The sequence below is a fragment of the Triplophysa rosa genome, linkage group LG17, assembly GCF_024868665.1.
Source record: "Triplophysa rosa linkage group LG17, Trosa_1v2, whole genome shotgun sequence".
Lineage (NCBI taxonomy): Eukaryota > Metazoa > Chordata > Actinopteri > Cypriniformes > Nemacheilidae > Triplophysa > Triplophysa rosa.
The window spans coordinates 14,841,265-14,863,530 of NC_079906.1; the positions used below are offsets into that span (position 1 = coordinate 14,841,265).

General features: G+C 38.2%; 1 protein-coding gene across 4 annotated transcripts in view; it reads right to left on the minus strand.

Annotated features, from left to right (window-relative positions):
• Positions 1-22,025, minus strand: part of cacna1fb (calcium channel, voltage-dependent, L type, alpha 1F subunit) — a 38,666-nt gene extending 16,641 nt beyond the window's left edge. The window contains exons 1-14 of one of the 4 annotated variants that reach the window (XM_057356285.1): positions 21,653-22,025; positions 18,086-18,404; positions 17,093-17,198; positions 11,723-11,862; positions 9,128-9,273; positions 5,081-5,233; positions 4,796-4,992; positions 4,392-4,495; positions 3,777-3,928; positions 3,273-3,347; positions 2,903-2,984; positions 1,439-1,465; positions 659-819; positions 191-416 (exon numbers count right to left, since the gene is read on the minus strand). In XM_057356285.1, coding sequence (XP_057212268.1) covers positions 191-416; positions 659-819; positions 1,439-1,465; positions 2,903-2,984; positions 3,273-3,347; positions 3,777-3,928; positions 4,392-4,495; positions 4,796-4,992; positions 5,081-5,233; positions 9,128-9,273; positions 11,723-11,862; positions 17,093-17,198; positions 18,086-18,404; positions 21,653-21,674 — 1,910 coding nt within the window. In that variant the 5' untranslated portion in view covers positions 21,675-22,025. The remainder of the gene's footprint in view (positions 1-190; positions 417-658; positions 820-1,438; positions 1,466-2,902; positions 2,985-3,272; positions 3,348-3,776; positions 3,929-4,391; positions 4,496-4,795; positions 4,993-5,080; positions 5,234-9,127; positions 9,274-11,722; positions 11,863-17,092; positions 17,199-18,085; positions 18,405-21,652) is intronic. The other 3 variants (XM_057356287.1, XM_057356289.1, XM_057356286.1) reach the window with 3 other exon arrangements.
• Positions 22,026-22,266: the final 241 nt, after the last annotated feature.

Below are 22,266 nucleotides of genomic sequence, written 5' to 3' on the forward strand. Positions count from 1 at the left end.
AAATAATAAAGATAAGAATTGACCCCCCCCAAAAGAGGTCTATACAACCTATAAAAGAAAACTCTGTCCTTGCTAATTCTAGTTGCATGAATCGAAACCAGTAAATTTCTCTCCAGAGATTGGAATGACATGAACGCGAGTCAATGCTGACATTTATTAAGTGAACTGTGCCTTTAAGAGGCTTGAATACCGTGTGACTTTGAAGATCCGAAGCAGGCGTACGCAGCGCAACACTGAGATGCCCAGAGGGGGCATGATCTCCATCTCCACCAGCACCGTCTCCAGAATCCCACCACACACCACGAAACAGTCGAAACGATTGAAAAACGCCACAAAATACGCCTGCAACCCCAGACTGTACATCTTCAACAACATCTCCACCGTGAACAGTGAGAGGAGAACCTTATTGGCAATGTCTAAAGAAAAAAAAGAGATCAAAAGTACATAATCACTACACAAACTTCTTGGATAACATGTCGGGCAATAGTGACGGTGACATCATGATGGTAACATGTTCAGATAGTCAGGGCAGTTAGAAAACATTAGCTATCAGAGGTCTATAAATAAAAAGAGGCCGATGCCTTGGGGCAGCACATATGTTATGTCAATAAGGTTATGCTCGTTGTCCTGAAAGGCCAGAACAGCTAGAGCATCTTACCCTGAACATCGGTGAGCCATTCCGGTTGGTTGTAGTGTTCGGAGGCACTCAGAGCTGTGTTGAGGAAGACCAGGATCAGAACAAGCCAATAGAATGTCACTGATTTTACAGCCTTGCGACAGTTTCTCCTAACGCAACGGTTCCAGCGGCGCAGCGCACGACTGAGATGAAAAACACACAAGTACGAAAAGCATCATATATACATAACAGCATAATCTCAACTCAATTTCTTAAAATACAATTTTTTTATATTATATTATTTAAGTAAGTTTATTTTACCCCAATAGCAATTTTTTTTAAACTAACCTTTTTAATTCATGATTGAAGATGCAAAACACCCATATACTTACTTCACGATATTATTCTTCATGAAGAGTCTTATTACCTTATGCAATTTTGCATCTGAAGTAAATTGATCTTATTTTAAGAATGGACAACTGGAGTTCAACTGGATATCAACACTAAATACTGATACGGAAAATTATTTTATTATTGACTTTAACCCGGTTTCACAGACACAGCTTAGTTTAAACCAGGACTATGCCTTAGTTGAATTAAGATATTTATGTCACTTTTATAAAAATGCCTTAGAAGAATACATTACTGGTGTGCATCTCGAGACAAAACGATGGTATTGATTTGTTTTAGGAAATTTCTGGCAAGTTATATTCTGTTAAAACAGGTCACACATTCATTTTAGTCTGGGACTAGCCTTAGTCTGTGAAACCGGGCCAACAGGTTTAACTTTCTATAGGTGGAAGTTTCCACACAAGCACTCACCAGCAGGAAATCTTCATGATGCTAGCGCTGAAGTCAATGAACAGTGAAAAAAATAAAATAAAACAACAATGAGCTCATAGACAAACACACAGCCATTGCTGCACTGTTCACTCTGGTAAGTGTGGCTGACAAAGATGACATTCGACACTGAAACAGACATCCAAAGAAGTCTGGAGTAATGAACTGACTCGCAAGACAAAGAGAAACAACATAATGAGCCGAAACTGAGAAATTAAGCGATGACACCCCATTATGACTGATAATAACCTCCATTAGAGAGCCAGCAGGACAACACAATGACAAATATAGTGTAATTTGTTATTTTAAAGTTTTGTATATAGCAGGGGTTCTCAAACTTTTTTCTTTTTTTTTTAAAGATTTGTTTTTGCCTTTAATTGTACACTCTAAAAAAAAGCAGTAAAAATAGGGCACAATATACTGTATTAATATGAAGGAATTTTCCGTGTTCATTTTTACAGTTGTTTTACCTGTATTTTACATTTTGCACTGCATTCATTTGCATTGTAGCATTAATGGAAATGTCCGTAAAATAAAGGAAAATGTACTGGTAATTTTCTGCCAGTACTTTATCTGTTTTTTCACGGGATTTTTTTTACAGTGTACAGCTATTGTTAGAGAGGACAGGAAGCAAAGTGGGAGAGAGAAGGGGGGTGGGTTAGGGTAAGGACCATGAGATGGGAATCGAACCACATGTCGGCGCACTGCCCACTAGGCTATCGGCTCCGACGGGGGTTCTCAAACATTTTGATCCATAACATTTAAGTTGCAAAACTCTTAATTTAGATACTACAGAAGCCCTGAACCACAATGTAAAAAAATCCTTAACCTAAAAAATTCCCTCCAAAAAGGTTTTTCTCTTCATAATTTACAAATACAATACATCTTTGAAGAGATTTATTTGGATAATTACTTTTAATTACTCTAACTGATAATTAGAGAACAAAAAATTATGACGACATAATCAACAATTTTGTAAAGAAACAAAAGTTTGTTCTCTTCCAAAAAATGGGTTTTCTCTTCAAAAGTTTTTATCTCTTAAAAAAAATTTTTTTCAAACATTTATTTTTGAAGAGAAAAAAATTGTAAGGTAATGTTTAAAGAGATTTTAAACAATTATAACATCATAATCAACTATTTTTGTAAAAGAAAAAAAATTGAAGATAATTTTTTTTTAAGAGAAAAAAAACATTTTACGTTGCAGTTCAGGGCTTCTGTAAGATTCATAACTGAATTAAGCTGGCAAATTTTATTCCAAAGAAAAAAAACATTTTTTTTACTCTAGCCAATTTCATTATTAGGCTATGCTATTACTCTTTTAAAAATATTCTCTTGCATCTGCATTTGCATTTCTAGCGAGAATGTGGAGATACCAACCCAGTTTTAAGAACGTCATGTATATTGTGTAACATGTCTGTACGTGTTTATGTATATCGCATGTATTACCAGCAAGCAGCACAACAATCTGTATGTTCTTCGTCTATATTTTCAGTGTTCTCAGAACCCGTTTCACTGGCAGGAAGACTTGCTATAGCAGTTAAAACAGATACACAGAAGCAGAGAAAAAGAAAGAGAAGAACAGTTAAAGAATACATAGACACAAAGAAAGAACAATGTCAGCCACACACTGACACAGTTTTGAAGAAAAGCAATCTCTCTGAAATAGGGTCAAACCACTTAATATGAGTGCAACCAAGATGTGATTTCCAGCCCCAGATGTAAATTACACAATTAGACCAGACAAAGTTGAGAGGGGATATAAATAGAATGGCGAGGGGAGCGAAGGGGTGACGCGACTCGTTCTGATTGGCCGTACCATGGGTTTCGTTCGAGTGGCTGAACCAGCCGAATTTTCCCCTCTTCTTATCAGCTAGGTCACGCAAGGTCACACCTAGCGGATGGAAAGATTAAGAGACAAAAATGAGACAAAAACGCTCATATTATACAGAAGTGTGGGAGATGTTTACTTTATGTACAGTGTTTTAGTATTCTGTCGAAAGTGAAGCGAATGTGAACTAGTGTGTAATTTTTGCTTCTGTGGAAAAGAACAGTAGAAACCAGGATGAATTCCAAACAGGTTTATGCTGGTCAATTTGGTGAAATATTTTGGTGGCATTTTAAAAATTCATAAGAATAAGAGTGAATATTTTTAATAATAATTACAATTTTCAAATTACACATTTCACTTTTAATTCTGTGTTTGTTTTTCTTTCTTATTGTCGTTTCAATATGTTGTATAACGAACAGGTCAGATCACAAAAAACAGGCTAGATGATTGAGGGTGAAAGGAGGGGATTGGGAATCTCAGTGTTAATCTCACGTCTATTCCCGTCCTCATCAAACTCATCAATGTCCTCAGCCTGAGTGATCCAGTCCATATATCCACACAGATCTTCCTCCATCTGCTGCTTCTCACGGAGCTTCTGGAAGTCTCCTCGAGCTTTCGCCTTCTCTCTCTCCTTAGAGAATTCCCTATTGACACAAGTACAGCCTGTTAGACATGCAGACAAGCGCACACACACATCATCGAGACAAACACACTCTGTGGACTATGACGAAGGGGTAAACAGCAGGAGGAGGAATCTTTGGGGAGTTCAACACGCTTTGGAACGCTGCGGGAAATCTGCTGCTATCAGCATCTGTAAACTGTTCCATTCAGGTGAGTAACATAATTAACATCTGATATCCGCTTTTCCTCTGTTAAACAATCACTCAAACTGACATGCACACAAATACACAAAACCAAACTTTTCCACACACAGCTAGAGCCACTAACACAGTTCGGATTCAGTATTAGATTTGGCTGTTTTCTTGTATTTGTTCTTTTGCAAACGTCTTTATTTCAGTTTTAGTTTTAACGAGAACACTTTTCACCATTAGGTTTCATCTTTGTAATATTTCTCATTCACAGCAATAACCTCTCCTAAAAGCTCACCCGCTCAACACACCCAACACAAGGTTGAGTACAAAGAAGGATCCAAAGATGACCAGGCTGACAAAGTAAACCCACGGCAGCTCGAAACCAATCGCATCGTTCATCTGGAAAGATAGCCATCAGTGTCATATGACATCACTTCCTCAAAAGCTTTCAATTCTACAGATGGCTTATGCTGCCTTCACGTGCTCTCGGAAATTCGATAATTCCCACTTCAACACGGAAATAATTTATGGAATGGCGCTCTTTTAATGTTAGCAGATACTTGTAATGTTTTAATGCATTCATTAGTAACATTAATGTTTTAATTAAATACTTTTAATGTTACTAAATCCAGATGTTACTTCCAGGTTGAAGTAGGAATTATCAAATTTCCGAGAGCACTTGAAGGCAGCATTAGTTACCCAGTACAGGACATCTGTCCAGCCCTCCATCGTGATGCACTGGAACACTGTCAACATGGCGAAGAAGAAGTTATCAAAGTTGGTGATGCCACCATTTGGCCCGTCCCACCTTCCTCTGCACTCTGAGCCATTGACGATGCACTGGCGACCGTGACCCGCAAATGCACAGGGAAGCGGGTCATCATCTGCATGATAATCTGAGAAAAGAGACAGATATGTAGAAAGAGCCTCGCCAACTTTGCAATCCACAAAAATATTTGACATGGGTGTCTGCGTGGTAGTCACCTGAGTCTATAAAATAGCAGGTGCGATGCATTCGGCCGATGAAGAGCTCCAGTCCGATGATGGCATAGATGATGATGACAAAGAGGACAAGCAGAGAGATATGCAACAGGGGAACCATTGCCTTCATTATGGAGTTTAACACAATCTGCAGGCCTGAACACATATACACACACAGCAAAATAATAACTGACTTTGTAATGTAACATCCCCTTTAATCCAAAACCTCCAATCAGAACTTTAAAGGGGTAGAATTCAGGCAGGTGGGTAAAAACGACTAGTTCATCCCACCTGACAACATCATGAAATGCATTCTCATTTACAGTAATGCAGACTAATTTAATGACTCTCTGTGCATTCAGGCAGAAATGTGCAGAAGAACATTCCCAGTCCAAATGATTCTGATGTTCACCTTGACTGTTCATATCAGTAAGACAGTTGCCTAATACCTTCATTTATTGTCATGCTTTCAATGGCAGTCAGAACATAATACACACAGTGAGAAGTCTGAGCAATATGGCTATAGTATTGGATACATGAATGAGAGGCAGTGTCCCTGTTCTGAAGAACTTCCACTGTTAGAGATGGTGCCACTGATCACCCTAATGGTGGCAAGCAGGAAAGATCCCCACCCGCGCTTCTAATGATACTGAGGTAAAACAAGCCATTGGCTATTTCCACAGTTCACTGAGCAGAAAATGAACTGTCCAAATTCCTATTTAATGTCATAAATAAAGTAAATAGGCCTACCAAATCGATTTTTAAAAACTAATTGAAATGTATTTTCAGCACCAAGGACAGCGCTCTTCAAACTCAAACTCAACTTTCCTTCTTTGACATAACTAGAAATATGTACTGTATATTCATTATAAAAATAACCAAACATTAAAGATGTATATTAGTTATAAAAAATTACCAAACATCAAAGATGTATATAGCTTTCAACTAACCAAACTAAGAAATAAAAATAGAAAACTTGTTTTGTCTTTGTTGTAAATTATTTTAAGTAGTCTTGAGGTCCTGTTAGAAGTTTTTTGAAACAGTGGGTTCTGATATAGGCATATGGTATATGGGTATTCAGAGGATCCCGAATGCCAATGGTTTTTGTCACGGTCCCACCGTCTTGTTTATGAAATTCTAGTCGTGTGGTGGGATCGGGGCAGAGTTCTTGGGTTTTATGTGGGAAGACCATGAGATGTTTATGCCTCTCATGTGTTTTTCCAGTGTCTCGTCTCTGTTCCCGCCATCTCGTTTCCTCGTTATCCTTCCCTAAGTGTTTAATGTACCACACCTGCCCCATGTCGTTATCCCACGTTTGTGTTCCTATATTTACCCTCATGTTTCTTTGTCCTGTGCTCGTGTATTGTGTATGTGTTTGGTGAGTTAGCGCTACGTCTCCCAAGACTGCAACTCTGTGAGTCTCTCATCTTGTCCTGCCTTGTCTTGCTTGTCTTTTGGATTATTATTTAACTTCCTTGTATTTTACTTTGACGTTTGGTCATGTTTAGTTTTGTTATTTCGTCCTGCTGTTTTTTGGCCCCCTCGTGGGAAGTTTTTGTTCTAGTTTTGTATTTTAGTTCGTTCTTTGTTTGACACCCCCTCGTGGGTTTTTCTTTTGTCTTGTTATTTGTAATAAATATATCTGTTAACCCCTTCATCGCCGTTGCCTGCACTTGGGTTCTTCCACGCTCTGTCGTGACAGGTTTTCATCTGTTTGTTTTGAAAACATCTTAGTATTTTAAACATATGGGCAATAAATTGCCCTAAATTAAAGGTGTCCTGAACTGGGCTTGTTTATAGTTTTATACTGTTGTACGAGGTCTACTTATGACGTTTGCGTGTTTTTTACATTCGAAAACATCAAAATCATTAAGTAATAGGTTATTTTCTACCTGGGTTTTGAGGCCGTCTCGTTAAACGCTCAGTTTAAATGGGCGTGCCGCATTGAAGACTTGAAAGTAAACGCCCACTGCTATGATTGGATAGCAGTTTGCGTAGTAAACTTAGTTGGAGCCTTCTGTGAATTTGGTTAGACACGTAACGTTAGGTTAAACATTATCAGGACATATCAAGCGATCTCTAACAAAGCAATAGTGACGCATAGTACAAATATGTTTTACTCACATAAGATTGCTGCGCCATTCCTGTCGGATCCAATATTTACTGCACAGCACTGCTTTTTAATTTTAGTCTCTCCGCATATCCAGCGCCTTGTTCACAAAGGAATCCATGGTGAAATGACACGAACAAATGCTCAATGTTTCACCCACGTGAGCAGGAACGTACTTAAAAATAAATTTCAACCACGCATTCCTAATATCAGAATCTGAAGGAAGCGACTGTGTTCTTCCACAACCAGGTGCTGCACAATGTTGCATGTTTGTTGCTTGGTCGCTCTAAATAAAAATAACAGTTCAAGAAGTCCTCACTTTTGCACATATGACACGGGGCTAGCCGCCCTCGAGAGCCCTTCGCTAAAGTGACAGGTTTGCCAGATCTTCACAGAAAAAATTAGCAAATAAAGACACAAAAACAAACCTTAAAATGCAAATTGTTTATATATTTTATAAGACCAAAACATCTTAAATTCTGAAACAGACCATTTATTAAGACCTAAGTGCCAAGGCTTTTTGAGCTAAGACCAAACAACAAGCATAAAAGCGCTTATTAATAACAAACATGGCAACACAGCAAAAGAGCATATCAGCAGTTTAGTTTTAACTGACGGACAAAACAAATCTTTAGCCAAAAAATATGTCGCTATGGTTACCAGTTTGTCGATCATCACAAATGCGGGAGTGTGTACTATGTGTGGCTAAAGTCATTCGCGAACCAGTGGGCGGGGCTAGAGAAGCAGTCGTTGATATTTTTCTGTGGAGGCGGTGCTCAACCTATCTAGATAGGTGCATTCCAGGACCTGGCGTTCGCTGAGCCTCGTGTCAAAAACAGTTGTTATTTCATTAACAAGGCGTTTTCAGTTCTGACACTTACAGGATGTTCACTTAAATACGATTCCCTCTTATGCAACAAAATCTCGGGTTAAAATTGTGGTTTTAATTCATGGCTCCTTTAAAACTAAACCAATGCTGTCAAAATACGGCCGCAAAAAAAATTAAGATGAAAACAAGTTCATATTCAAGTTCATATAATATGAACTAGTATTTAGTTCAAAAATTGATCACCTGGATTATTTCACAGTTTTAATGTCTTGTCATTCTGTGACTTCTCACTCTTTAGGTTTGTTTTTGTTGAAATTCAACAGACAGACGCAGCTGTATATCTACAGTATAAAGGCTAAAAAAGATATAAATATAGGTGTAAATATAAAAAATACTGACCATTACACACTGATTCACCACAGTTAAATCCATACATCTAAACACATGAACCACCCCAAGAAAACATTTTCACTGCAATTATTTTCCATCACATCTCATTCAAGTCTTCTAGTGCTCCAACATCCTGCATCTTCTGTACTTACAACGTCTATAATGTATAAAATCATTAGTACATTTCTGCAGGTGGCATGAGCTTGTTCTTAATTTAAAGCTTGCTTTAAAAAGAGAAAAAGGGGGCATGACAGTTTCCTAAAGTTTTCTATGATTCCGGACTATGCTGATGGTCAATCTTCAGAAATCCCCTCGGTTGAAGGGTCACAAAGAGGTGAAAATGTTAGAAAAGTAATTACTGCAAAAGCACAGCCTCAGGCCACAGAGATGAGTCAAGATTTCTGGTGGAAAAGCTGAACAATTATCATGATGCAAGAGAAGTCGAGCTAACCCTCCCCTTCGGATCTTCCCATAAATGTCAAAACTATTCAAAACACAGCTGCTTCACACAAGCACATCACTTCACAACAAAATCACTGTGACTGCTTTCTGCCTGAGAACACAGTTTAGGCAAAATTGTACCTTAAGAAGAATTTAACCATTGTATGGGTGAAGTACTATTGGAGAATAACCGGCAGCATATTAACATTAAATTGACTTTGATTGTTCCTAGGCTTAATGTAATTTATTTCCTTTAATACATTCACACACACAAACTCACTGGGCACTCCTGAGACCAGTCGGAGGGGTCGTAGGACCCTGAAGGCTCTGAGGGCTTTGACGTCCAGACCGCCAGGCTTTCCCGGCATGTGGGAAGTTGTTTCACCTGATTTATGAGTAACAGTTTCTAAGACCACACTAAACAGCCTGCAAAACAAAAACACACACATACATGTGGTAAACCAAATACTAATATATAGATGGTTTCATCAGACACACACGCCTGGCCCGAAGTTTACTTCCAGCTCGTGGCTAGTAATATAACAATTTATTTTATATTCAATTCATATTCATTTCTATTAATATTTTGTTGTATATTAATTGTATTAAATTAAATTAAAACTACTCAACAGTTATTGATTCTTGGTGGAGGTCTACCAGAAGTTAAATTGATAGTTCACCCAAAAATGAAAATTCAGTCATCATTTACTCACCCTCATGTCATTTCAAACCTGTATGACTTTCTTCCTTCCGCAGAAAACAAAAGAAGATATTTTGAAGAATCTTGTTAAGTGCAGGGTTTTTCCTGCATAGAGAAATTGGAGGCGGCTCCGTCAAATGTCGTGCCGCCTCAGGCTCTCGCCAAAATTATGTTGCGAGTCCTCACAAGAAATGCTGCGTGCATTTAACAAGACTGTCATTTGTAACTGCAGTTGCGGCATTACGCCACAGTGGAGGCGCTGTTTCGTTATCAGCACAATGAGGCTCTAAAAAGAGTTGCAGAACAAGAGCCAGCCTGTGTTTCACAGCTGTTTGTTTTGCATCCAAGTACGTTTAATTTCTTGAAATTTCTTAAATTAACATGACGTACATCATTGTAATGTCTTTAGCTGTGCAATTGGATCGTTGAATCAGCGTATACTGTACACAGCGAGATCGCCAGTATGAACGCACATTGCGTTCAGAACGACTCGCACACGAATGACTCATTTGAACCGATTCATTAAACTATTGAACTTTTCAGTCACTAACGAATATAAGAGATCCTTGAATCATTTAAAGTGAACCACAGAGAATGCAAGATGTGAATGAGCTTTGCTCATTTAGAAAGACTGGTTAATTCAGTTTGGCTATTGTGGGCTGAAACGTTAGTTGAAATGATACAAAAGCTTTATTTTATTAAAAAAATATTTCTGTTTGGTTGAATAAAAGTAATGTTTTATATAATAATTGTCATTTTTATCTAATTTTATTAGAACTTTTAATATGTCAAACTCAAAGTCACTGGTTAATCCACTTAAAGGTACGGTAGGCCTACGTGTGTGTGTACAAGATAAGGATGGCACCACCTCCGCCTCATTTTGAGCAGGGAAAAACCCTGTAAATGGCCCCCATTCACTTGCATTGGTTTTTGTCCATACAATAGAAATGAATGGGGGCCAGTGCTGTTCGGTTACCAACTTTCTTTAAAATATCTTCTTTTATGTTCTGCGGAAGAAAGAAAGCCATAAAGGTTCATAGAGGGTGAGTAAATGATGACAGAATTTTCATTTTTGGGTGAACTATCACTTTAAGTTTGGGCCACATAACATTTGTTTATGTTGTTGCCACTGAAACCGTCTACAGATAGCATGTCTAAAATATCTATATTCAAATTTTCCCAACAACATTATCACACTTATCCAACAAAAGCAAACAACCATTAAAATGTTGTGTTTGTTGGTATTCACTGCCGTGTGACAGAACACTATAAACTGGCCTTTAGAGACTGGTGTTGTGAAACACAAGCCAGATGGGTCATAATATTCATGTTTCCCACCCCAGTCATCAATGTGCAATCATGTACACACATGTACACAGATACAAATACTCTTAGGAGGATGAATTAAGCTTCAGTAAGTTGATGTTTAATACCGTGCGTTTGGATACCATCCACCTGTCCATTAGCAGTTCTGTGAGCTTAACGAAATCGCTAATCGATACTAAAAAAAGCTCTCTGAATAATACTCCAAAAGATGCTAAACGCTTGGCAGTCATCTTGCTTTAGATAATTAACCATCACTCTGACCAACTGGCCATTAATGACCCCAGAACAGCTGTTTCGTCCCATTTTAGCAGGACAGAAAACGCTTGAGGGATTGTCTGTCTTTAAACACACTCTATGATGTTCCCACCAAGAAATGTCTGTGGTGTGCTTAGTGATTACATTTTAGAGTTAAACTATTAAAATAAAAAAAAATTGTATCTTTTACACTTTCCACACACATGCACCAAAGTCTTGTAAAGCTTGGTGTGTTAGCTCTTGTAGGTCAGATTAAAAGACAAAGAGATGAGAGAGAGACGGACAGTGAGACAGAAAGAGTGTGTGGACTGACAGCCAGATCTGACCAGATAATCCGAGAGAGAGAGAGTGAGAGCAAAAGTGAGAGGTGGAGGATGAGGGGAAAAAATGGGTAAAGAGAACAGAAGCACATGACAAAAGGACAATTGCAAATAAAAGAGCCGCTGCTGGCCAATATGCAACCTGAATAAAAATCAACTGTGTAAATTAATATGCAAGTGAATCATGGGAAAACAGCTGTGATGTCAGCTTTATATGAATGAAGTGAAAAAGTACACACAAGAGTACAAATGGATGTACAAAGGTGGTCCGTACCCTACAATGACGATGACAAAGTCAAGTAAATTCCAGCCGTTGCGGATGTAAGAGCTAGGGTGCATGACGAGACCGTATGCCAGTATCTTCATAAAGGTCTCAATGGTGAAGATGATCAGAAACACATATTCAACCTGTTCCTGAAGATACAGAGAAAAGGAGCTGGTCAGAACAAATACAGTAAAACATGAATTAAAAAATCACAGATATTAACTATTGAACTTTTGTTTTTGATGACTGTTAAAGGGATAGTTCACACAGAAATGAAAATTCTGTCATCATTTACTCACCCTCGTTACTTTCATTCTTCTGCAGAAACTAAAAGAAGATATTTTGAAGAATGTTGTTAACCAGCACCCATTCACCTGCATTGGTTTTGAAGTGAATGGGTGCCGGGGCTGTTACCGGGGTTGGTTACTAACTCTCATTAAAATATCTTGTGGTCTGCAGAAGAAAAGAAAGGTTTGAAATGAAAAGAGGGTTAAATGATGACAGAATGTTTATTTTTGGGTAAACTATCACTAAGAAGTACTTTACTGTTCACACTGAAGCTGTAAAGTAGAATTTTTGAGTGAAGAGAAACAAAAGAATCAAAGCATAACATACTGTTTAGTATTTTTGAAACCAGTAAAACACATTTAAAATGTAGTAAATGGGTATTTCTCAAAGATTTTTCAGAATATAACTTTTCTAAATTTACCTTGTGGTAATTAAACCTTACAAGAACGCACAGAACTGTCACTAGAATTCACAGGACCTGGGACAAAATTAAAACCCTTGGCATCAACCTCAGAGTGTGAAGACACATTGAGCCTCTTATTAAAAGGCCTGGAACAACGTTGGACCCTAAAAACCTGGGACATACAAATCAATATTCTAATCCTGCTACAACAGAAATACATTTCCAAATGTTCCCAATAAAAACGATTTATACAGTCAGAGGGTTTGAATAAATGTGAAAATGAAAACAAACAAACATATGTGCACACGGAAGTCTAGGTTGTTTACAGGTACGCAAGTGTGTGCTGGTATGACCCTGTGACCTGTTCGCTCCACCAGTGAGTGTGTCAAGTTAAGAGAGAGACAGAGGGAACGGTCTTGAGTCGAAACACTGGACTTCAAAATGGGGAATTTGCAAGCGTTTTAAAGGATTACTAATCTCTCATCCTCTCTTTCATCGCTGCCGGCGAACAACACATACACACACACACACACAAACAAACACAAACACACACAATCCCTCCATATAAACAAATATATACTGAGAACCAGAAAAGAACCCCACACCATCTGTGTAAGTTTATAGCCTCTGACAGAAGTGTAAGGACTATACCATATGTGCGATAGCAACCATACACACACACTGCAGTTTTTGATTTAATGGAAAGTGGCATTCAGCACAAACTTCCATTTTCTAAGCCGTATGTTTCTGTCTGAGGTACGTGGAGGGTTTTTGCACACCATGAGCTATTTTTGGAGCTTTCAGTTGCTTCTTTAAATGAACAGATAGATTGTGGTAACGTGTGTAACCTTTCCTTAGCATAATGTTTTACCTGAATGACTGATGTTATATGTAAACTCAGAGTGCTGGATGTTGAATGAGTAATGAAACAAACGCAACCGAAACCGCCAGTCAGTTCATGATATTAATATTCAAACTCAAACACTGATAGTCATATCAATTTCTGAAAAACATCATGTTGTGTGTCTATTTAGTTTAGTTCCGCTTCCTTTCATTCAAATGAATATAATTCTACATACCATCAGCTAATTGAATTCAAAATCAGAAAACAAATTCTCAATTGCACACACACACACGCACAGCTTTGGTTGACTATCCCCGTGGGGACAGTCCATAGGCGTAATGTTTTTATACTGTACAAACTGTATATTCTATCCCCTATCCCTAACCCTATCCCTAAACCTAAAGATCATAGAACACTTTTTGCATTTTTAGATTTGTAAAAAATATTGTTCTGTACAATTTATTAGCTTTTTTGCCCCTGGGGACCTCAATTTTGGTCCCCACGGTGACACAAGTCCCCATGTGTTGGTGTGTATTCAGGTTTAGGTCCCCACCGGGATATACAAACATGAACACACTCACTCACGCACACACACACACACACACATGTCTGGTTTACTATCCCCGTGGGGACAGTCCATAGGCGTAATGTTTTTATACTGTACAAACTGTATATTCTATCCCCTACCCCTAACCCTAACCCAACCACTAAACCTAAAGATCATAGAACACTTTTTGCATTTTTAGATTTTTTAAAAATATTGTTCTGTACAATTTATAAGCTTTTGTACCCATGAGGACCTCAATTTTGGTCCCCACGGTGACACGAGTCCCCATGTGTTGGTGTGCATTCAGGTTTAGGTCCCCACCGGGATATACAAACATGAACACACATACACACACACACACACACAGAGCAACACGCACTTAATGTAGTAGCATTTAATGCAAACCTTTTTCCACCTGGTATCCAGGTTGTGGCTTTAAGTATCTTAACAAAGATACAAGACGAGAGACAGAGACACAGTAACAGACAGAGAGAGAGAAATGGGGTGATGGGGGGAGGGTGATGGGATACAGGGGAGGAAGAGTAAGCTGCTTATCAGGACCAAAAGCATTTACAGCAGCCAAGCGAACAGGCAGAGACAATCTCCCCTGGACACCACTCTCTCTCTCTCCCTCTCTCTATCATCATTCTCCAAATTCTCAATCTCTCTCACTTCTTCTCTCTATCCTTACTTTCTCTCCTTTCATCAAACTCCTTGTCTCTTTCTCTTTGAAAGCATTTTGTTGTCTTGTATCCTCCAAACAAGCAGGAAGCCACTGCAGGTGGATTTAACCCAGCATTTATTGCGAGGTGAAACAACAAACTGAATGTCAAACTCACACAATATAGCTAATTTTAAATTCAGTTAAAGGAGTTTCATAAGCTTTGGACAGTGTTGGTCTTGCGCACATTTAAAAATGAAACTCTCTTTTTACTATCTCTCAAGGTCCAGTTTGTTCATTTTTGGAAGATCCATTGACATAAATGCAATATAATATACGTAACTATGTCTTCAGAGGTATATAAAGACCTTACATAATGAAGTGTTATGTTTTTATTACCTTAGAATGAGCTGTTTTTACATACACTGTGGGTCACCTTGCATGGAATTCACTGTTGTTTCTACAGTAGCTGCTCTATAGAGCGCGTTTAGTAAATACATGTGAATTTGAACACTATTCATACAACATTTTAACACTAATCTATTCCTGCCTCGCATTGATATTTTCGTCAAATTCAAGTCTGGTTAGAGACTCCTGAAGAAAAACACTGGCTGTTATCTCTCCTAAAATCATTGGTTCATTAGTCTGTGCTGTGGTCAATCATCTGAGCTGCACATTCGACCCTGTTGTGCTCATTTCAGTGTCTCCTTCCTTTCGTCTGCATGCAGATTCTTCTACTTCTATAAAAAGAAAGTGACACTCGTATGGGACCGGCAAGAGGCAAAGCCTGAGGGGGGTCATGTCCATGGTCGTAATCACACACAACTCTCTCTCTCTAATTTCCTCTCTATCTCTTTCTGTTTCTCTCACACAAGCCTTAGGGAAAGATCCCCTCCTCTAGAGAACCTAACAGCACGCCCTGCTTGGTTTCGCTCGGCATTCGAGTACAAACGTTCCGCAGTCACAAACTCTTGTGTGCTCAGAATGACAGCGGGACAAACTCTGAAGCTCACGTGGACGATTCCATAAACTCCAGTGCAACACTAGTGGGTAGAGAGAGATGTAGCGAAGGAACGTAGATTAGAGCCTGTTTAAATGAAAGGTGTTTTATTTTGGTCAGGCCCCCACTGAGAAACAACAGCAAGGGGCTCCTCACTTTTTTTTACGATTTCTTTCGCTACTCAATGACCTTTGCAAGTTGAGGTGAAGCCGCGGCGTGCACAAGCTCATGCAGTCTCACATTGTCGCATGCTTCATTGCTTCAAACTTCTTCACAAGCAAATTAAAGCCATGTAGTTTTGTGGACAAACCAGGCCACAATTTTGCTGTCCGATACCATTTTTGAGAATCATAAAATATTAGCTGTACGTCTCATAGGCGCTGGTGTAGCCAGCTAAAAGTGACTGTTTAGTGCATCATACAGTAGCCTATGTGAAACTCTCTGAGGGAATAGAAGCAGAGGTTGTGGGAGGTGAGGGTATTTGGTGAGCGCCAAGGAAAAAGATTAAAGAGTAATATCATGTCCTCCAAAAGCAAAAAAAGAGGGATTTTCACCTCAAAATAGCATCTGATGTTCAAATCCGAAGTATAAAACATCCAGAAATTTCAGACACTAGGACAGCAGAAGGACTTAAAATAGAGTTGTTTTGGCTGCAGTGAGTCACATGATATAACTCTCCTGCTTGAGGCCAACGCCGATCTCATTTGTATGTGAGTTTTTATGTTTTTGCTTGTTTATATATACTGGGAAAACAAAAATGTACATTTTAAATACGACTTGAAGAAAGAATATGTTTATGAATTTGATTTCCATGTAACTGTTGGAAATAACTAACAGAAATTGACACAACTCACTTTTTCTGAAATGATAAACCAGTTTTCACTTGTATTGCAGCTGAATAAACACGTAAAGCCTTATAAAACATTTCAAATCAGACTATCAAATTCCACTGAGCTCTAGAAAGAGAAAAGATTACAGATAAGCAATTCTTTGCAATGTTTGCTCATGCAAAATAATACAATATTTAGCCTGAAATGGTTTAGCAGAATAGACTTTTCTTGTTACTGACAGCGCCACAGCGAAACTACTCACCCGGCAAAAGAATGGCCACTTACTGGCATAACAGGATTTCTTTAGATAACCTAAAAAGCGTGTAAAAACTTTTTAACTGGTAGTAAAAATATCCAACTGGTAAAATAGCCGAAAAAAGCAGGCCATTGGAAAATGATTTACATCACATAAACACACACACATACAGTACAGTGTGTGTTTCTGGTTACACCTGAGATCTGTAACATCTCCCAAAAGCAGAAAATTCACTTAGCGATCTGTTCCTGGGCACCATCCCAATACACCTGATTACCAAACTACACCTGGGATGATAAACCTGTAATGTTTTCCTTATAACTCACCCAGTTTTTCTGCCTTTCTAACCAAACCATCATGTTACAAAAGCAACATATCTCAGGTCTATTAAAAAGACATTTGAACGATGTTTAGAAAAACACAAGTTCATAAAAATAGTATAACAGCAACTGACACGTTAGCCACAAAATATGTAGAAGATCACGTTTCCTTAATAAAAAAAAACTTTAAAAGTCAATTTAACATTTTCTCTATTGAGAGAAACACTTACTAGGTCATGGTTGGTGGCGTTTGAGTCGTCTTCAGGAAAAGGCTTAGAGACCCCCAATGCCACACAATTAGCAAAGATGGCCAGAAGAATGAAGATATCGAATGGTCTGGAGTTAGACGTTAAGGTAAAACGCAACTTCACAAATGATTAGTTCCCCATTTTATCATTAGCTATTAATTAGTGAGGAGTGCGGGAATAAGATCTGTTGATCTATCCTACTGCATGTTTCCAACAAAAACAGCTAACATAAAAAAATTACACAAGTCACAGAAATTTGACAACATGTTAACATTATGTGCTATTCTAATGTTTATGATTTGTGAACCTGGACCACAAAACCAGTCATAAGTAGCACGGGTATATTTGTAGCAATAGCCAACAATTGACTGGGACAAAATTATCGATTTTTCTTTTATGCCAAAGAGCATTAGGATATTAAGTAAAGATCATGTTCCATGAAGATATTTTATACATTTCCTACCGTATGTCAAAACTTTATTTTTGTGAGTGGATGCAGCAAAATCACGAACAAAAATTGCCTGAAACATGCCTACAAACTTCGCTCGCTGCTGCCCGCTGTTTGGGAATTACCCAGTTTAGTATCTTAAAGCTTAGAATTTCTGCTTTCGGGTTCATCTACTCTCCACAACATCATTACAGGGGTAAGCCAATAGAGAGCGTTAAAACAAACCTGTTTCTTCTAAGCAACAGCCTGCTACAGCGCCTCTGATGGGCAACTTTAAAGGCGATTTTCTCAATATTTGGATTTTTTTGCACCCTCAAATTCCAGATTTTCAAAAAGTTGTATCTCAACCAAATACTGCCCTATCCTAACAAACCACACATCAATGGAAAGTTTATTTATTCAGCTTTCCGATTATGCATAAATCTCAGTTTCAAAAAATTGACCCTTATGACTGGTTTTGTGGTCCAGGGTCACATTAATTTCTTCTTATCAACTGTTTTCACTCAATGACTGAATTGACTGGATACTTCCATTCCACAAGGTGCAGAGCGGCCCTGCGAATGGGGTTGTTTAGTTTAAGGCAGAAGAGAGCTCTGGGGGCCCGTTGCACCTGGTTGGAGCCCTGGATCTGTTTCTTCATGTGTTGACTTCTCTTCTTCTGCGTTGCAGTGGAGCTGGTGGTGGAGTTGAGCGTTTCCGTGCGGTTCATCTTCGGATGAAAATGATCCTCCTCTTCATCCCTCTCTTCCTCTGTGTCCTCGTCAGCTTCCCCTCTTCCTCCCTCCTCCTCCTCCTCTTCTTCCGCTTCACCACCACCCTCCTCCTCCTCATTGGCGTACCCATTCCCTGAAGAGAGAGAGGTTTAGTCACCTAATGATGGGCCATATGTACGGATGACACAGAGAAAAACCAGTTAAAATGAACAAATTAGTTGAAAAAAAATGCATGTGATGTCAATATAAACTGTAGCCATTTTTAGGTTTTCTATTGATATCAGTGGAATCTTAAAACCATTGGTATGGGACCTAAGCATTTTGTGTTCTTAAAACTAAATTTTGTATCCAAGGCAGGTTTCTCTTCATCTAGACATGCGGATGGCACGCTGAAGTGACTAGAAACTAGAAAAGTCTAATTACTCAGGTCAGGGTGAAGAAGATAACGAAGCCAAAGCTCTCTAATCTGTCACAGTCTCTGATGAACAGGAGGACTCTGCACTAGGTGAGGAAAACCACACAGTAACAGCTGTGACCTACTTCCTGTGAGCAAAATGAGGGGGGGGTGCAGAACAGGATTCTGGGCCAGCGGTTTCATATGTGAGTACCTGTGGACTCGTCATGCTAGCCTCTAGCACAGTTAGCAGAAAAAATCATGGGGAGCGGGTGAGAGAGAGACGACACTTTCCTGATGGCAAATTATAACTTAATTATGAGCATGAGACCTCAGTGAGACTGTAGGGAATTCTATCAGCCAGAGACAACGACAATCACTACTTTCATTTACCATTTAAAACGAGTGGGCAGGAAAGAGAAATAAACTTCTGCATACAGGGGTTTGTAAAGTGAGTTACCATGACTGCTGCTGTGTGCTGATAAAGGCCTGTTCTAATTGGAAATTGAAGGCCAATTTAGCATGTCATTAAAAGAAGGCATTATGGAAAACAGTGGGATTTTTTTAGACTACAGATCTAAATTCTGTAGCCCTGGAATGGCTACAGAGGTGATAGATCGTAAGATCCGAATTTCTTAAAAGCAACCTGTTTGTGTGCGTGTGTGTGTGTGTGTTTCCTAAAGATGATGAAATTCTGACTTGAGAGTACAAACATACATTTTGTATTGTATTTAATTTAATAATAATAATAATCATTTATTACATGTATATAGCACTTTTCTGGGTACTCAAAGCGCTTTACATCGAAGGGGAGAATCTCCTCAACCACCACCAATGTGCAGCATTCACCTGGATAATGCGACGGAAGCCATATTGCACCAGAACGCCCACCACACACCAGCTTATTGGTGGAGAGGAGACAGAGTTACGAAGCCAATTAGTACATATGGGGATCATTAGGAGGCCATGATGTGAGGCGAATGGGCGAATTTGGGATTTTGAATGACCACAGAGATTCAGGACCTCGCTTTAACGAAATGTCTTATTTCCTTAACCTTTTTATTCTTTACTATTATTCTTTATTTTGCTATATATTTACTATTATATTCATTTCTATCTAGTTATTATTTTTATATTACTTTTCTTAATGCTATATTCTGAATTCTGTTGGATGCTGCATTTGTATTGTCTTCACAAGTAGATATGAGTTTGCAGTGGTCTCATTCTCAAGGTTCATAATGACGTCACGAGACAATGTTGTGAAACAGAAATTTTCCACTGTCTATGTTGGTATAATAACACCTGCTCAATGTGTTTCTAGTCAGACGAAGTCAGACAAAGTTAGAAGGAGATAGAGTGAACTCTAGACAGAGTTCTAGGCAGAGTTAGAATGGGCATCTGAACGCAACTATGTTTTCTCTCTACAATAAACTTTGTTCATTTTATTATAACATCACTTCGTCTCCTGCCTGCTGTTCTTCCCCTCTGACATCCAAGTCTGCAGGATAGTTATAGATCTATTAGTTTTGGCAAATGAACAAGATGAAACAACACTATGGTATCATTTTGGATCAATAACAAGATAGTAGAATCTCTCAGATCTATCAGAGGCATACATTAAGGATAAATGAATATGATTTTAAAAATTGTGAAATTGTGTATCATCATTTAAAAGTCTTAAGACTATCTGGTGAGATGTTTAATTTCATACTGGGGTAAACTTATCCGTTATTTTGAGCGTCTGTCTGTGAAAACAAAACTTATTTTTAATCTAAGACAACACTTGTTTTAATAATTGATTGGCAATTTATTATAATTGTTCTGCGTATTGTTATATTATACATAGTTAATGGTTTCACAATGTGACCCTACCTGTGAAATCCAGGCTAAAGTTGCTTAAACTAAGTATGAGAACAAGCATCAAAGTTTGATTTCAAACATTAATTTTATGATTTCTATCTTTGAAATGACCTTACTCAGTCAATATTAAAGATATCAAGTTAATATTTTCACAGCATGTTCTTTACATGTTAAAAACAGTAAATAATAATAAAAAAGACTAAACACATATTCTCCTGCACATTCTACATTTTTTATTGACCTTGTTTGAGAAATATCAAACTCACTGGATTGGGTGTAAAACCCTGACAGTGCTGTTTCAGGTTTCTATGATGCGGTTTCCTTCATACACATTTATGCTAACAACATACTGTAAATAAATGTGATTCCTCAATGTTTTAGGGTACAAACAGCTTAACATTTGGGTGTACAAACGGATTGAGAATAATATTTGATATTCATTGTTAAAAGATGTTAAGAAGTTTACTTATTTGTTTTTTATGATTATGGCATAATAAATTATAAAATGATAAAAAATAAGACATTAATAATATTTAAATTAAAGAAAACATTTCTGTCTTAATGTGCTTTACACACCACAAGACACAAAACATGACTGGCAGGCGGACTTGTCTCTGAAGGAAAGGGATTTGGCCCCTGAGCTAGTTAGGGATCAAAGATAATAGAGCCCCATTTAATTAACATTACTATTAGAATATTAATTTGGGAGGCCCTGCATAACATTTCACTATTTGCATTGACCTGTACTGCTGGTCATTATAGGCCTGACAGACTGCAAAAAGTATTTCTACGTTTGCAGGTTGCCTGCATTAAGACATCAGAAAGCACGTGCTTGCTGTGTTCTGAAAATGACCCTGCGGCAGAGTAACATCTGCTACCGTGAGCGAGAAAATAAATTAGAAAATAAATTCATAATTTCATCGCGACACAGCTCGAGGCTTAAAACGTTCATCTTTCATTATAATTACCATTTAGAAAATTAGTACAGTTGGCACAATTATATAGCCTAGATAGAAGAGGTTTAATTTTTGAGCACAACTAATACATTTCAGGTTTGTATAAAAAAAATTGACAGTACACAACATAATAATAAACAGTAAATTGTTTTAATTATTAAAAAAACTTACTTTTTCTGTTCTCCTCATACATGTCGGAGATGGTCACTTTCACCTCATTGGAGCAGAATGCATGATCCTCGTGATGCTTTCTTTAGTCACATTTACGAGACATGTTTCCAAATGTTGCTTTTTTCCATGAAAGTGGCAAGTTGCAGTGTTGCAATCCTGTGAGGTATCCAGAAGTGTTGTCCTCCTAATGGATTTTCATCCTGAACCGATGCAAATGCATACAGATGCTTAAAAAAAATAAGAAGCGTTAATTTATTTCCCGTCTTCTAAGATGGACTTTGAGGGCAGTGGAGAAAATAAAAATATAACGTTAGCCGTTGATAAATATAATGCACCCTCTGTTCTCTGTCTACCTCCGCTTTTAAGCCATCAATTCAGGATTAAAGAAAAATGAGTCGTTTAAAGGGACAGGCAGCCTAGAAACTTATTAAAGGCAGGGATATTGGGCAAACGAATTTATGGAGCGTCGACAGAAAATGTGGGCGAGTCTTTTCCAACCCGAAGCTGGATAAATTTACTCACGCTCAAGAGGACACGCGCGTATACTCGCACACTTGTGCGCTGGTGCATGATGTGAGCATAGCAAAATAACCATTTCAGTCTTGACTATTAAT